At 51.8% G+C, this 14,917-nt stretch overlaps 1 protein-coding gene across 1 annotated transcript in view; it reads left to right on the top strand.

Moving 5' to 3' along the window:
• The first annotated feature begins 1,624 nt into the window (after nucleotides 1-1,624).
• The window catches only part of ARID1A (AT-rich interaction domain 1A), a 579,170-nt gene continuing 565,877 nt past the window's right edge, over nucleotides 1,625-14,917 (top strand). The window contains exon 1 of the mRNA XM_078682637.1: nucleotides 1,625-2,874. Within this exon, the coding sequence (XP_078538763.1) occupies nucleotides 2,305-2,874 (570 nt within the window). The 5' untranslated portion in view covers nucleotides 1,625-2,304. The remainder of the gene's footprint in view (nucleotides 2,875-14,917) is intronic.

Raw genomic sequence — 14,917 nt, 5'->3', positions numbered from 1 at the left:
TTGGAATCCAAGTATATTGATGATTTCGAATGTTTAACTCCGAATGGATTTAATATCAGTGAGGAATTGGCAATACACTTACATGAATAATCAGTCTGAGAGTAACATCAATTGTATATAATGTCTGCAGTCTACTTGATTTTAAACATCAGTATTTTTCATTGTTTTTAGATTTCACTATAGACTTGGTGGCGGAAGAATGTGGATCATGATGCGGGACTTTGTTGATAAACAGTTACTAAGGCCTTGTCCAACAATTAGCCCACTGGGGCTTAATTGAAATGCTTGAAATTCTACTGTAACATTTCCCACTGGGGCCAGGACTTTTGTGGTGTATGCCTATGCAGGCTATGATTGAACTTCGTGATGGTTTCTTAGCAACAACTAACGCTGGATACGTCACCACCAATACCGCGCTTCATTGCAAAACGCGGGCCGGGAGCAACCAATCACCAAAATGCTCTCCATGACAGAAACAAATTATATTACTGATAGCGTTTGTTTTACTTTATGACAGGCTGAATAACTAAGGACGATATGAAATATGTTAGTTTCGGTCCCGCAATAATTATGCATTTTTTCAGACATTTACATGGCAATATATGTAAAATTTTGTGTTACATCAATTGTGGGTGATATTTAGCCACGATAGATATCAATGCGTGTGCTGCATAGATTATTGCGGTATATTCGCAACTTTGTAAGAAACATGCAACGTACTGAATTTGTGTCATGTAATAATGTACATTACAAGATGTCCTCCACCATACCAAGCTTGTACACATGCACTAACAATATTGAGGGTGTTGGGTATTTAAAAATGGCCACACACACTGTACGATGAGCGTGACCAAGCCGTAATGTCGAAACACGTTGTGGAGATTCTTTCACCTGCAGAATAAATTCTTTAACTTGAGCTTATGGGTGTCCTGTTCTCTTCAGTAAATTGAAGTTGTTGTGGAGTGAAAATATATATATATATATATATATATATATATATATATATATATATATATACATATATGTGTGTGTGTGTATATATATATATATATATATATATATATATATATATATATATATATATATCAAACACATTCCTATTGGTTTATGGCATATGCAATGGTAAAAAGACAATCTCATCGGATTGCCAACTGAGACTCCATTGGCTTTGCAGATGCTTGTTTTTTTCTTTACGGTCATACTTAGCACGTTCTTCGGTCTAGCTCAGTAAGGCCAAAAGCTTTCAGATGGTGTTGTTCCTAGTTCCTTTTCTAGCTGGCCACTTTGTGCCTTGCTTTAGGGCTAAGGTGGTTTCGCCCAATGAGACTTAAATGCCAATAGCTGCACTTTATTGTACCATTTTCCTTCAGCTTCACTTGCGCCGCACCATATGAGATGTGGCACTGAGGATCCGTTCCAGGATTCCCTTTTCGCCCGCCCCCTTGTATACTCTTCCCAGTGCGTGCACTGTGGCGTCGGCTCCGCTCCTTCTGAAATCCGGCCCGGGTCTTCCCTCTTGCCCCAGTTGCGCTCACTGTATGTGTTGTCTCAGCCAGGCCCGCTCCCCGCAGACTCCCCTCCCCCTGGTCTCCGTTCCGGGTTTCACCTCTTTCACCGACTGTGCACCCTGTTTCCGGCCCCGCTCCGCTCGGCTTCTTGGCCGGTTTCCGGCTCTTTGTGCGGCCCCGACTCCCGTTGTACTCCGCTCCGGCTCTTGAGCTCTGCCTGGCTGACTGTTCTTTGTGCTCCGGGCCGGTCCCGCTCCGCCCGGCGCTGGCTCCGCTCCGGGTTTCCGCGCGCTCCGCGGCTCTCGGTAAAATGGCAGAGCTGCCGCTGAGCCTCGTGTCGGAGTGAGAGAGAGAGGAGCGGCGGCGGGCGAGGAGCGAACAGAAGGGCGGACCGGGCCAAGCGGGAGCGCGCGCAGGACCCCCGTCAGGGCGACCCCCAACACTACCGCGGGCTCTCGGGCCTCCGCCCACTGGCAGCCCCCTTCGTCCCCGGCCCCACCACCACCACTCCTCCCACCGATCTCCGTCTCTCCGGTTAGGCCTTCTCGGGCCTCTGGAGCCCTCTCCACCCCCTACTCCCGGACTCCCCACATTGGCTGTCGGGTTTGCAGACGCCCTCTCGTCCTCCTGGGCCTAACGGCCCTTCTCCCGGCTTTACCGACCGTCCCCCCAAAGACCCCGGGTCTCCCCTCCCGGGATCCAGCGCTCCCATCCCGGGCAGTGTGGGGAATGTGCCGGGACCGCGGGGCCGGGAGCAGGCCTCTTGCGCACTGAGCAGCCCCCCGCCTCCCCGGTGATGGCCGCGCAGGTGGCCTCGGCCGCAGCCCCCCCTTCAGGCCTCGGCAGTCCCCCGGAGCTGAAGCCAAGCGGGGGACCCGAGGAGCCGGGCGAGGTGGCCGCAGACAGCGGGCCGGAAAGTGGCCCCGACGAAGAAGAGGCCTCTCCTCCCGGCGGCGGAGAGCCGGCCGCCCCCGAAAGCAACGGACCCACCAGCCCCCCGGAGCCGACTGCCTATCAGCCCGGTGGTTATGGTGCGCCCTACCGAGAGCCCCCAGAATCGTACTACCCGGCCTACCCTCCCTATCCAGGCCGGGCCTACCCGCCCTACCCTCGCGCTAAGCCCTACCCTGGAGGCCCCCAGCGCTTCCTAGGGGGCTCTCCCACCGCCACCCCGACTCTGAACCAGTTGCTGACCGCGCCCGCCCGCGCTTACCCCGGCTACCCACCCGAGGGTCCTGACGGAGCCCCCGCCCCGCAATATGGAGGTCCTCCTGGAGCTGGAGGCTGGGGGGCCGCACAGCAGAGGGGACACCATGGACCTGCCAGTCCCGGCAGCAGCGGGCAGCCCTTGCCCAGGACTCCGCAGGTAAGGGGACTGGAAAGTGGGGCAAAACATGTGATTTATAGAGCCCTGTGCTTCCAAGGGAAGGTATGGTTGGCAAGGGGAACGGGGGTGGGAGGGGGTATGGAACAATGGGACGAAGAGTCACCGGCATCAGGTAGTGGTTGGGGTTTGAAAGGGGTCCTATTCTTGTCACCAGGTCGTGAGTCTAATGAAGGACAGGCAGTAGTTGAGAATCATGAAACATCTTGAAAATATGTTACCTGGTATCTACAGGGTCATGGTCATCAGGGGGACCGGACGGTCCTTCAATTGCGCTGTCAGTTGGTGGTTTCCGCGTATATGGGATCAGTTGGTTGGTGGGGGCAACTATTCGGGGCTGGTATGCACTAACCTGAATACTATGTTAGTGTGTGTATGTGTATATATATATATATATATTTGTATTGTTTTTAATCATCAAATAGTGGGCAGATTTGATGCATGGAGGCCTGTGTTCATAGAACAGGGTAGGCAGGTTATTTTTTCCACCCATGTTGAAGCTTTTATACTACTATGTCTTTGTTAGTTTAGATTTTATACTTTATAGCCTTTTTGGTGCAGTTATGTGACTTTGAGGTCATGTTTTGCATAGATAATACTACCAGTGATGGTGTTGGGGTCACTTAACGTACATAGGCCTGCAGCAGGGTGCCAAGCGGCATTAGGTGGATAGGATTTTAAACGAAAGCTCCCTGGTGGTTTAGGTTTGTGCACATGAGTGTTTGCTGGGGTGTCCTTAGTTCTTGTGCTTAATAGAATGTAGCTAATATGTTAACGCGCGTGCGTCCCGGCGTGGGGGTACAGAGCTCGGGTGTTCACTGTGTTGGGTTGCAGTCATCCTTATGGTCAGGGTTTGTGTCCCCCTATACTTCTTCCTCAAGCTCTGTTTTCTGCTATTGTGTGCTCTCTAAAATGGCTGCCTGTGCCTTGTTCTCCCTCACTATTCTCCAGCTTCCACGAGCGTTTATGACGGGAGTTCTGTGATATGCCTTTACATGCTGTAGCGCCCAGATTGGGGCACTGTAAAGGGTTCCCCTACACCTGCTTGTATGGGGAGGGTCCCTAGAGATTGCCGGGTGGGTTTCAGCCTGAGCGCTGATTAGAAGTCCGCTGTCTGTGAGGGTGAGGGGCATGTTGCTCACACCCCTGACAGATGTGGCCTGGTTGGGGGGGGAGGGGCTACACACAGAGCTCTCATAGGTGGGGGAGGAGGGCTGGACTGGTTTGTAGCCCCAGGATGCCCTGTACTCGTTTGGGGGCGAACAGGGTGGCATTCTGCACCCCGCTGCACTCGGCCTCATGGCCGTGTTGTAAACAGCCATATGATCTGAGTAAGCGCAGATTGCTTTGGGATTTGAATTATGGAGGTAAAAAATCCTTCTGTCAGAGGCAGGAGACAGTTGGTCTTAGCTTGACATCCTGTGTGTGATCCGATTGGCTCCCGCTCCGGTTCCTGGCCATTTATAATTGCCTCTGATGTAATGTTCCAACCACCCTGCTGATGAGGATGGTGTAGGAGGGTTTGTGAGCTCATCATCCCTGTAAGAGTACTGCCCGCACCCGCATCCTCCACCGGTGTCAGTGACCTTGGGAGGTTTAGTGGTGCTGTCAGCAGGGGCACACAATAGATAAGTCAGAGGCCACCTGTGCCCTGCCTGTATCTTTGCCCATTGTGTTGTCGCTTGCCTTTCCGTGGCTTTACATCTGCATTGACTCTTTACTTTATTTCATGGTGTTTTTTCTGCGTCTTTACAAGACCAAATTTATTAAACTTTTGCTTTCGTCCTACACCTCACTTTTTATTAATCTGGACTGTAAACCTGTTTTAATTTCGGCATTTTATTTGTTCTTGTGCAGTATGTTGACGGCGCAGGCTTGGTGCACGCAGCAAGCCCTGTTTACGGTATTTTTCTTCTCGTAGTGGCCGATTTTATCCCTCCAAGTTGCGGTAGAAGGAAATCGTAATTATCAAAGTATAGGAAATTCTGTACCTTCTATGGTTCATGTCGGACAAGGGGCTGTTCGTATTTTTTTGTGTGAATAAAGTATGTGGCTTCTGTTGTGGTTTTAATGCATTTCAATATTTTGTGTTGCGATCCGTCCCCTCATGTATTTCGTACACACAGTTCCACCTTCCTGGCGTTAAAATGTGATCGAATAGTTGGCAATAAGTGAGATTGACTCGGCAACATCGCCTAGCCGTCAACCTGGTCCAAGGCACTGTTCCCACAGGTTGACTGGCCTACCATCCTGCTGAGATTCTCTTCGTAGGCATTGAGAAATTGCTATGAAATAGTTGTTTCGCCTTGTTGGTGACTTATTACATTTATAACTGTTCGCTTCTATCTCTCCCCTCTTTGCGTCTCATCTTATTTTCAGGTTTTGTAACTGCTTCAAAGAATCTTTAATTGCACTTCAACATTCGGTACCCAACCGAAGGAGATTCAGTTGTACATACATCAGAGATCTGAAGTAGTAGTCCCTGTACCCCTGACACACCCAGTTGCCCCGTTTCACGACTCTCCTCAACCACTACAGACAGGAGGATGTGCCATTGTTTGCTCAATATTTTTATTTGCCCGTCAGTTTTTAAATTTTCTTTTATATTAAGATACTGATTGTGTTGTGGTTACAAATTCGGAGGGATTTGTCTTGTCCAGTTCTGAGGGTTCAATTAGTAAGAAAGGTCTTTTGATTGGTCCATGTACTCCTCTTAAACAGACCACACATTCACCAGCTGTTCATCTGGTCGCACCTAGATTCAAGACTCCGCCTCCATTATTTTTAAATGTTATGTGGTATTTTTGATGTGTGTGAATTTCGAGTCAAACGCTTCTCTAGATGAATGAGTTCGGCATGTTTTTTCTTTTAAAAAAAACTTTACACAACGGAATAAAGTATTATTAGTGCTTTAACAGATAAAATAATGAGTAGACCGACAACCAGTTATGTTGGCATTTTTCCTGACCATGAATACCCAACAGAAAATAACATTAAGGCGTATCAGGCTTGGTTCAACCATGGAGGATGCTTGTTGTGAAAGGAATCGGCGTTTTTTCACCGTCCAATCCATTTTTTTCACCACAATGGTGTAGACAGCTTTCTAGATAAAGCATAATTGAGATGAAAATATGATTTTTTTTATATATATATATATATATATATATCCCCCCCCACCACCAGTCATCGAGTGAACATTTCTCTTACTGCTAGGGCGCGTGCTAAGCATGTCGTTTTGCTACGGAGTTAAGGAATTTCACTTCCATTAAAATGTTGAAATTAATTACCTGTTTTATTTACGCTGAAATAATGAAAGTAGCAGAAATAATGAAAGTAGCAGAGTTTGTTTCTGGATCAGTTTTGACTTGCTTTGTCTTTTTATTGGTATTGGCTTCCATCTGCACCAACAGTTTAGTTAGGCTTATGGTGTGCTCGCAAATTGGGGATAGAATGGCTATATGGTTTGCATATGAAAATCATCTATCTGAGTCTTGCCATGTTCAAAAGCTAATGTGGTTGCATGAAGGAAACCCATCTACCAAGAGTACTAACAAATAATTTCATAAAATACAATTCCTACAAAATCAGACTCCATAATAAAACGGTAAAACCACATAATAATTGTCAAGTTAAAATTGGTCATTTATGATTTCCAACCTTAAAGCATATCCTAACACGTGTCATAGGTTAAGGCAAGAATTCATTATTGGGCGAAGTGCAAATTTCTTTAGCTCGTTAAATACTCTCCCCATGGGCACAAACTTTAAATGCATCACCATATGATTCAAAGGTAAAATCATTAATCCTTTTTTCGACCGTACATCCTACACATAGCCTACAGACAGGCGAACTTCAGAATGCTAATTGCATTTCAAAAATTCTTTTACTTTTTGAATAAACCTTCCCATAGCACAGGCTATATCCAAATCCCTCATTTCTAGTAAGTTCTGCTCTCTGTGCCACGTTATTGGTCGTAAAATTTCTTTCTGTATATCTAAAACCAATTGGCAATTCAATAAAATGTGTACAGTATCGGATATGGTCCCCATAGAACAGTTACATCGAACACTACTCCTTTTTACTTCATTGTTGGAGTAGCAGGGACTAACATCAATTCTCACCTTTAAAACTTCTCTTCTCCGTCTTCGGCAGGTTAATCTATCGATGTAGGGGAAATTAAATTTATTTTTGCATGAAGTAGCCATAAAACTTACCGAATTATTATCCCTTCAGTACTACTGATCCTTAACTCGTGAGGTTTCTTCTCCCGGAGACCTAAGTTCCCTCCTCACAGCCGCAATTTGTAGGGGCAGGGGCTAAACTTGAGCCTTATCATTGTACAAACTTCTATCAGGGTTATTCTTCCCCTTTTGCCCATGTTAAATTGCTCCTCAATATGTCGTTTTTGCACCACTGAGACTTTATTATCCTCACCTAGTCCCTGACGCTGCCAGAATCTTATTCTAGCCTCACTGCAAGCACCATTGAGGATTTGGGCAAGGATAGTAGGGTTTTCAGGGCCTTTTCCTCTTCACTGTCCCATCCAGATTTCCCAATCAAGTATAGTAGTTCGGCTCCATACTGCAACTATATATGCTTTTTATTACTAGTCTATCTGACTTTTCCCTGTATACTCCATTGAATTTTTTTAAAACCCCAACCAAAGCTGATGTCTTTACTTTCAACGCTTCGAGGTGGGTAGACCAGTTCATATTTTTCTGGAACCACATACCCAAGTACCTGTATTATTCTACTGTTTCCAACTTAGTGGAACCCAAATACCAACTGAACCTTATTCTCTTTCTTCCAAATCTCATGATCTTTGTTTTGTCCATGTTCACTATAAGTTTTTTATGCCCACAATATTTTTAAAACTGCAGCTTTCTTTGTAGACCAATCTCTGTTAGGTCTACTATTACTAGGTCATCTGCATATAGAACACACAAGATGTTTCCCATCTACCTTTTGTGCTGGACCCCTTTCTCTACCTAAAACTGAGGGTAAACCTGCAAGGAATAGGGAAAATAGAGGGGCCAGTACACACCCCTGGCTCAGCCCATTTCCAATCTATATTTTTTTTGAGACAGGCTCCCATCTGTATCTAGAATTACTTGTGCCCAGTTGGAAGTATGAAGTTCTTGTATCAGGCTTAGTAAGTCTCTTGGGATGTCATAACCAATCGGCGTCTCCAACAGCTTCTCTCGGTCCACTAAATCAAATGCTGCATGGAAGTCTACGAAGCAGCAATACAGACTTCCAGTCTGCTCAATGGAATTCCGCGCAATGGACCAGAGCGCAAAGCAGTGGTCGACCGTTGTGTCCCTCCTTGAATACCCCATGTTCCGGTGGCACAATCTGGTTCACTTCTGCCCACCCCATAAGACTCTCCAAGATTAATTTGGCAAATACCTTTTCACCTATATCTAATAAGTTGATTAATCTATAGTTCTTTGGGGCATTTGTGTCTTTTTTTTATGGATGGGTCTTCTTATTGCGCCTCAATTTTTCTGGTATGCTCCCTGTATTAAGTATCCCCATGATCACTGCCGGGTGGTTATCTGGGCCAGCTGCTCGAGGGAATGTTAGACTAGGTATGTTTAAAAAAAAAAAAAATGTTGCTGGCAGTTAACTGGTCCTTAACGTCCTTTCTCACTCCTGGCCATAATTTTGAGATTGATCCCTCATTTTCTTACCAATTATCATAAATTTCTCCCAGGTAAGTAACCCAGTCATCTTCCTGTACCACACAGTTTAAGGACCCTAAAGATTTCCCTGAGCATTCTTGGACTAATTTCCATAAGCCTTTCGCATTTTTTTTAGATTCTATCGCAGTTAGCTAATAGTGTTACTCTTCTGTGAATACTTGAGAACTTTGCTAATGTATCTTAGTTGACCTGTGTTTTATTTTAATTTTTTATTATTGAAAAAGGAATGCCAGGACTGTCTTTGAAGTAAATTAGGATAGCCAGACTCACTTTCGGTTTGCATGCCTAATTCTATCAGAAATATGGAGTAGTTTCACTTTTAGATCACTTAAATATTTTCGTATCACTATTTTGTTTCAATTTGCTGCAGAACTATTGATTGATTTTTAGTCATGATGCAAGTGGGGTGTTAGGTGGAAGAAGCAACAGACGCAGGGGGCTAGTATGGGGAGGAAGAAACAATGGCGTGGTAGGGAAAAACAACACTAACCGAGTGTGAGGGGTAGAAGCAACATAACATGGACGGGGGGGGGGTTTATGGTGTGGCGGGCAAGAAACAACACCACCCCAGTACAACAAGGTAAAATAAAAATTTTACCTCAGCGGAAGGAGTGCAATCAATCAGAAGCAATCAGTACTTGGCCTATGCTCCAGTTGAAAGAAGAGGAAGTGAAGCCAGCACACACTGGCCAATTAAAAGGCAATGAATGTTAAGCAATGGGCAGGGTGCAAGCCACTTGTATACAATATCACGTTTTTTTGTTGTTGTTGTGGGTAGTGACCGGTTTTCCAGATTTTGTCAAAGCTCACTCCAGTGATGTCTGATTGTCAGAGCACTGTGTAGGGATGCCGCTTGCTGGTGATAAATATGGTGGCTCTTTTTTATTTATAATAGTAAATGGGTGGAATATCATTAATAGGTGAAAATCAGTTTATGGTTAATTTAGGAAAAGACACTGGGGAGCCGGTGCTGACAATCATCTGAAAAAATGGATGGTACACACAATCAATTTTTTCATACATTTTTCAGATGACTGTAATCACTTCAGTCCCAGTGCGGCCAGGCTTCTTGCATTGTATAGTTTGTCCCATGTATATTTCAGTGGAGATGGAAGGACCCCTCTAAAGAGCCAACAGAAAAATAATAATGCTAATACAGTGAGTGGATCAAAGATGTGATTGTTAGTGGCTGACCATAGCCAATTTACTTGTAGATTAGTGTTTGCCATAAATATAATAATATGGGTCCTATACGGCTCATCTAAAGCTGGTGAGGGGATAGAAAATTATTGTAATGTGCAATGATAATAGATCTGTGTGAGAGGGATTTAAGGTGAATGCAATGAGAGCATGAGGAGAAGTAGTTAGACGCATCCCTGATGGAAAGTGAGGTAGGCCTATGTATAAGAAATGGGAGGAGGGTGCATTTGACAAAGAGAACTGTGCACTGTTGATAATCGTTGAGTCTTGACAATACCAATGGCTCTCTACCTGTTGGTTTTGCCAACAGTTTTTAATCATGCTATATGGCATGGCTGAAGAAAACGAACTTCTCAAAAGTGCTATGGTGCAGCAGTCTTAACACTTTATATGAGCCTGCACCATGTGTGCACTTACAAACAGGAGACTTATTTTTTTTGTGAGTTGGTTTGGAAATTTGAGCAAAAAAGGGTGTAGGTTTTTGAAAAGTCGAGAGTAGCACTATGGAAGGTGGGTAGGAGAAGCACATGGGTGAGAGCAATGTGGAGAGGGACTAGAGCACAGGTGTGAAAGCAACGCTGGGTTGTGCGAGAGAATTAGACGAGAGTGAGTAATAATGAAGGAAAAGCACACTTGCTACAGGGGACAGCAGAGTGTGGGGGAGAAGTACACAAGGGAGACAGATAGAAAACACATGCACTCTCAAGGATTGCTAGACCTCTCCCAAAAACAAACCCAACCACTATAGATGTAAACCAATGTAATGAGGCTGATTTGTAGGCAGGACATACATAAGAGGGACAAGTGCATGTGGGAGGGAAGTGGCGGAGGCATTTTTTTGTGTGTGGGAGGGGTGCTGCTGCCACCTCTGCATGTGTAGGAGGGGAACTGCTGCTACTATCTCCTGTGTGGGTGGAGGACCAGAGTGGCTGCCGCCCCTTGCAGGTGGGAGGGGAGCAGTGGCTGCCGCCCCTTGCAGGTGGGAGGGGAGCAGTGGCTGCCTCCCTGTCTAGCATGAGCCTGCCTGTGGGGGGAGCGGCTGATGTATCCTCTTGCATCTCTGGGGAGTGGTCGCCTCCTCGTGTGCATGGGCGGAGTAAGCTGCTGTCTCCTATTGCGGGCGTGGCTGCTGACACACCTTGCGTGGGGGAGGCGTTGGCGGCTGCTGATTTCTTCTTGAGTTGGAGGGAGCAGCGGCTGCCACCTTCTGCATACATGGGAGGGGGAAGGCATTGTTGCCTCCCATGTGTTGGGACGGGAACGCCCCCCTGCACCCCGTGGGATGGGTTCTGCTGCTTACCGCCGTTATCAACTGCCTCTTCTGCCTTGCGGGCGAAGGAGGGCAGGCGAGCCTCGCCTCTTCGGCCTTGCAGGCGAGCCTCGCGGGCGAAGGAGGGTGGGCGAGCCTGCCTCGCCGGCCATGCGGGCGAAGGAGGGCGGGAAGCCCCGCTGTGTGGGTGAAGGAGGGCGGGAAGCCCCGCTGTGTGGGCGAAGGAGGACGGGAAGCCCCGCTGTGTGGGCGAAGGAGGGCGGGAAGCCCCGCTGTGTGGGCGAAGGAGGGCGGGAAGCCCCGCTGTGTGGGCGAAGGAGGGCGGGAAGCCCCGCTGTGTGGGCGAAGGAGGGCGGGCAGCCCCGCTGTGTGGGCGAAGGAGGGCGGGCAGCCCTGCTGTGTGGGCGAAGGAGGGCGGGCAGCCCTGCTGTGTGGGCGAAGGAGGGCGGGCAGCCCTGCTGTGTGGGCGAAGGAGGGCGGGCAGCCCTGCTGTGTGGGCGAAGGAGGGCGGGCAGCCCTGCTGTGTGGGCGAAGGAGGGCGGGCAGCCCTGCTGTGTGGGCGAAGGAGGGCGGGCAGCCCTGCTGTGTGGGCGAAGGAGGGAGTCCAGCTGTGCGGGTGAAGTGAGTTAAGTGAGTGAAGTGAGTGAGTGAAGTAAGTGAGTGAAGTGTGTGTGTGTGTGTATATATATATATATATATATATATATATATATATATATACACATATATATGTATATATATATATATATATATGTGTATGTGTATATATATATATATATAGGAGGAGGGAGCCCAGTCGTGTGTGTGGGAGGGGGGGGGCTGCCTCCTCTCCCTCCCGCGAGGGAGAGGGGCCGACCCAGCCTACTCCTCCCTCCTGTGTGCGAGGAGCCGCCCCCCCCTGTGCGTGAGGGAGAGCTGGCTCAGCCGCCGCCTCCCCCTTGTGCAGGAGGGAGAGCTGGCTCAGCTGCCGCCCCAGCTGCCGCCCCCCCGTGTGTGAGGGAGAGCCGGCCCAGCTGCTGCCCCCCCCCCCCTGCATGTGAGGGAGAGCCGGCCCAGCTGCTGGCTCCCCTGTGTGTGAGGGAGAGCTGGCCCAGCCGCCCCCCTGCGTGGGAGAGCTGGCCCAGCTGCTGCCCCCCCCCCCCCCCTTGTGTGGGAGAGCTGGCGCCTCCCCCACCCTTATGTGGGAGAAGCTGGTGTGTGAGGGAGAAGCTGGCCCAGCTGGGTCCTCGCGCGTGAGAGCTGGCCCCTCGTGTGCGAGAGGGGAGAAGCTGGGCCAGCTTCTCTCCCCTCTCTCTCTCGCGCGAGAGAGAGGGGAGAAGCTGGGCCAGCTTCTCTCTCTCTCGCGCGAGAGAGAGGGGAGAAGCTGGGCCAGCTTCTCTCTCTCCCGCGCGAGAGAGAGTGAGAGGGGAGAAGCTGGGCCAGCTTCTCTCTCTCCCGCGCGAGAGAGAGTGAGAGGGGAGAAGCTGGGCCAGCTTCTCTCTCTCCCGCGCGAGAGAGAGGGGAGAAGCTGGGCCAGCTTCTCGCGCGCGAGAGAGAGGGGAGAAGTCTCCCGCGCGAGAGAGAGGGGAGAAGTCTCCCGCGCGAGAGAGAGGGGAGAAGCTGGGCCAGCTTCTCTCCTCTCTCTCTCGCGCGGGGGAGAGCTTCTCTCCTCTCTCGCGCGGGAGAGAGAGAGGAGAAGCTGGGCCAGCTTCTCTCCTCTCTCTCGCGCGGGGGAGAGAGAGGAGAAGCTGGGCCACAGCTTCTCTCCTCTCTCTCGCGCGGGGGAGAGAGAGGAGAAGCTGGGCCAGCTTCCCTCTCTCTCCCGCGCGAGAGAGAGGGGAGAAGCTGGGCCAGCTTCCCTCCCCCGCGCGAGAGAGAGGGGAGAAGCTGGGCCAGCTTCTCCTCTCTCTCCCCCGCGCGAGAGAGAGGAGAGAAGCTGGCCCAGCTTCTCCTCTCTCTCTCCCGCGCGAGAGAGAGGGGAGAAGCTGGGCCAGCTTCTCACCCCCCCCCCCCCCCCCCCGCGAGACAGGGGAGAAGCTTCTCGCCCCCCCCCCCCCCCGCGAGAGAGGGGAGAAGCTGGGCCAGCCAGCTTCTCGCCCCCCCCCCCCCGTGAGAGAGAGGAGAAGCTGGGCCAGCTTCTCTCCCCCCCCCCCCCCCGCGAGAGAGGGGGGCCAGCTTCTCTCTCTCCCCCCCCGCGAGAGAGGGGAGAAGCTGGGCCAGCTTCCCCCCCCCGTGTGAGAGAGGGGGGGGGCAGCTTCTCTCCCTCCCCCCCACGTGAGAGAGGGGGGCCAGCTTCTCTCCCTCCCCCCCACGCGAGAGAGGGGAGAAGCTGGCCCAGCTTCTCTTCCCCCCCCCCCCCCGCGTGAGAAGCTGGCCCAGCTTCTCTTCCCCCCCCCCCCCCCCGCGTGAGAAGCTGGCCCAGCTTCTCTTCCCCCCCCCCCCCCGCGTGAGAAGCTGGGCCAGCTTCTCTTCCCCCCCCCCGCGTGAGAAGCTGGGCCAGCTTCTCTTCCCCCCCCCCCGTGAGAAGCTGGGCCAGCTTCTCTTCCCCCCCCCCCCGCGTGAGAAGCTGGGCCAGCTTCTCTTCCCCCCCCCCCGCGTGAGAAGCTGGGCCAGCTTCTCTTCCCCCCCCCCGCGTGAGAAGCTGGGCCAGCTTCTCTTCCCCCCCCCCCGCGTGAGAAGCTGGGCCAGCTTCTCTTCCCCCCCCCCCGCGTGAGAAGCTGGGCCAGCTTCTCTTCTCCCCCCCCCCCGCGTGAGAAGCTGGGCCAGCTTCTCTTCCCCCCCCCCCCCGCGTGAGAAGCTGGGCCAGCTTCTCTTCCCCCCCCCCCCCGCGTGAGAAGCTGGGCCAGCTTCTCTTCCCCCCCCCCGCGTGAGAAGCTGGGCCAGCTTCTCTTCCCCCCCCCCCGCGTGAGAAGCTGGGCCAGCTTCTCTCCCCCCCCCCCCCGCGTGAGAAGCTGGGCCAGCTTCTCCCCCCCCCCCCGCGTGAGAAGCTGGGCCAGCTTCTCCCCCCCCCGCGTGAGAAGCTGGGCCAGCTCCCCCCGCGCGAGAAGCTGGGCCAGCTTCTCTCCCCCCCCCCCCCCCCGCGCGAGAAGCTGGGCCAGCTTCTCTCCTCCCCCCCCCCCCCCCGCGCGAGAAGCTGGGCCAGCTTCTCTCCTCCCCCCCCCCGCGCGAGAAGCTGGGCCAGCTTCTCTCCTCCCCCCCCCCCCGCGCGAGAAGCTGGGCCAGCTTCTCTCCTCCCCCCCCCCGCGCGAGAAGCTGGGCCAGCTTCTCTCCTCCCCCCCCCCCCGCGCGAGAAGCTGGGCCAGCTTCTCTCCTCCCCCCCTGCGCGAGAAGCTGGGCCAGCTTCTCTCCCCCCCCCCCTGCGCGAGAAGCTGGGCCAGCTTCTCTCCCCCCCCCCCCCTGCGCGAGAAGCTGGGCCAGCTTCTCTCCCCCCCCCCCCCTGCGCGAGAAGCTGGGCCAGCTTCTCTCCCCCCCCCCCCGCGCGAGAAGCTGGGCCAGCTTCTCTCCCCCCCCCCCCGCGCGAGAAGCTGGGCCAGCTTCTCTTCCCCCCAGCTTCTCTTCCCCCCAGCTTCTCTTCCCCCCAGCTTCTCTTCCCCCCAGCTTCTCTTCCCCCCAGCTTCTCTTCCCCCCAGCTTCTCTTCCCCCCAGCTTCTCTTCCCCCCAGCTTCTCTTCCCCCCAGCTTCTCTTCCCCCCAGCTTCTCTTCCCCCCAGCTTCTCTTCCCCCCAGCTTCTCTTCCCCCCAGCTTCTCTTCCCCCCAGCTTCTCTTCCCCCCAGCTTCTCTTCCCCCCAGCTTCTCTTCCCCCCAGCTTCTCTTCCCCCCAGCTTCTCTTCCCCCAGCTTCTCTTCCCCCCAGCTTCTCTTCCCCCCAGCTT

The sequence above is a fragment of the Lissotriton helveticus genome, chromosome 3_1 (genome assembly GCF_964261635.1).
Source record: "Lissotriton helveticus chromosome 3_1, aLisHel1.1, whole genome shotgun sequence".
NCBI lineage: Eukaryota > Metazoa > Chordata > Amphibia > Caudata > Salamandridae > Lissotriton > Lissotriton helveticus.
This window is presented reverse-complemented; position numbering and strand designations above follow the sequence as displayed.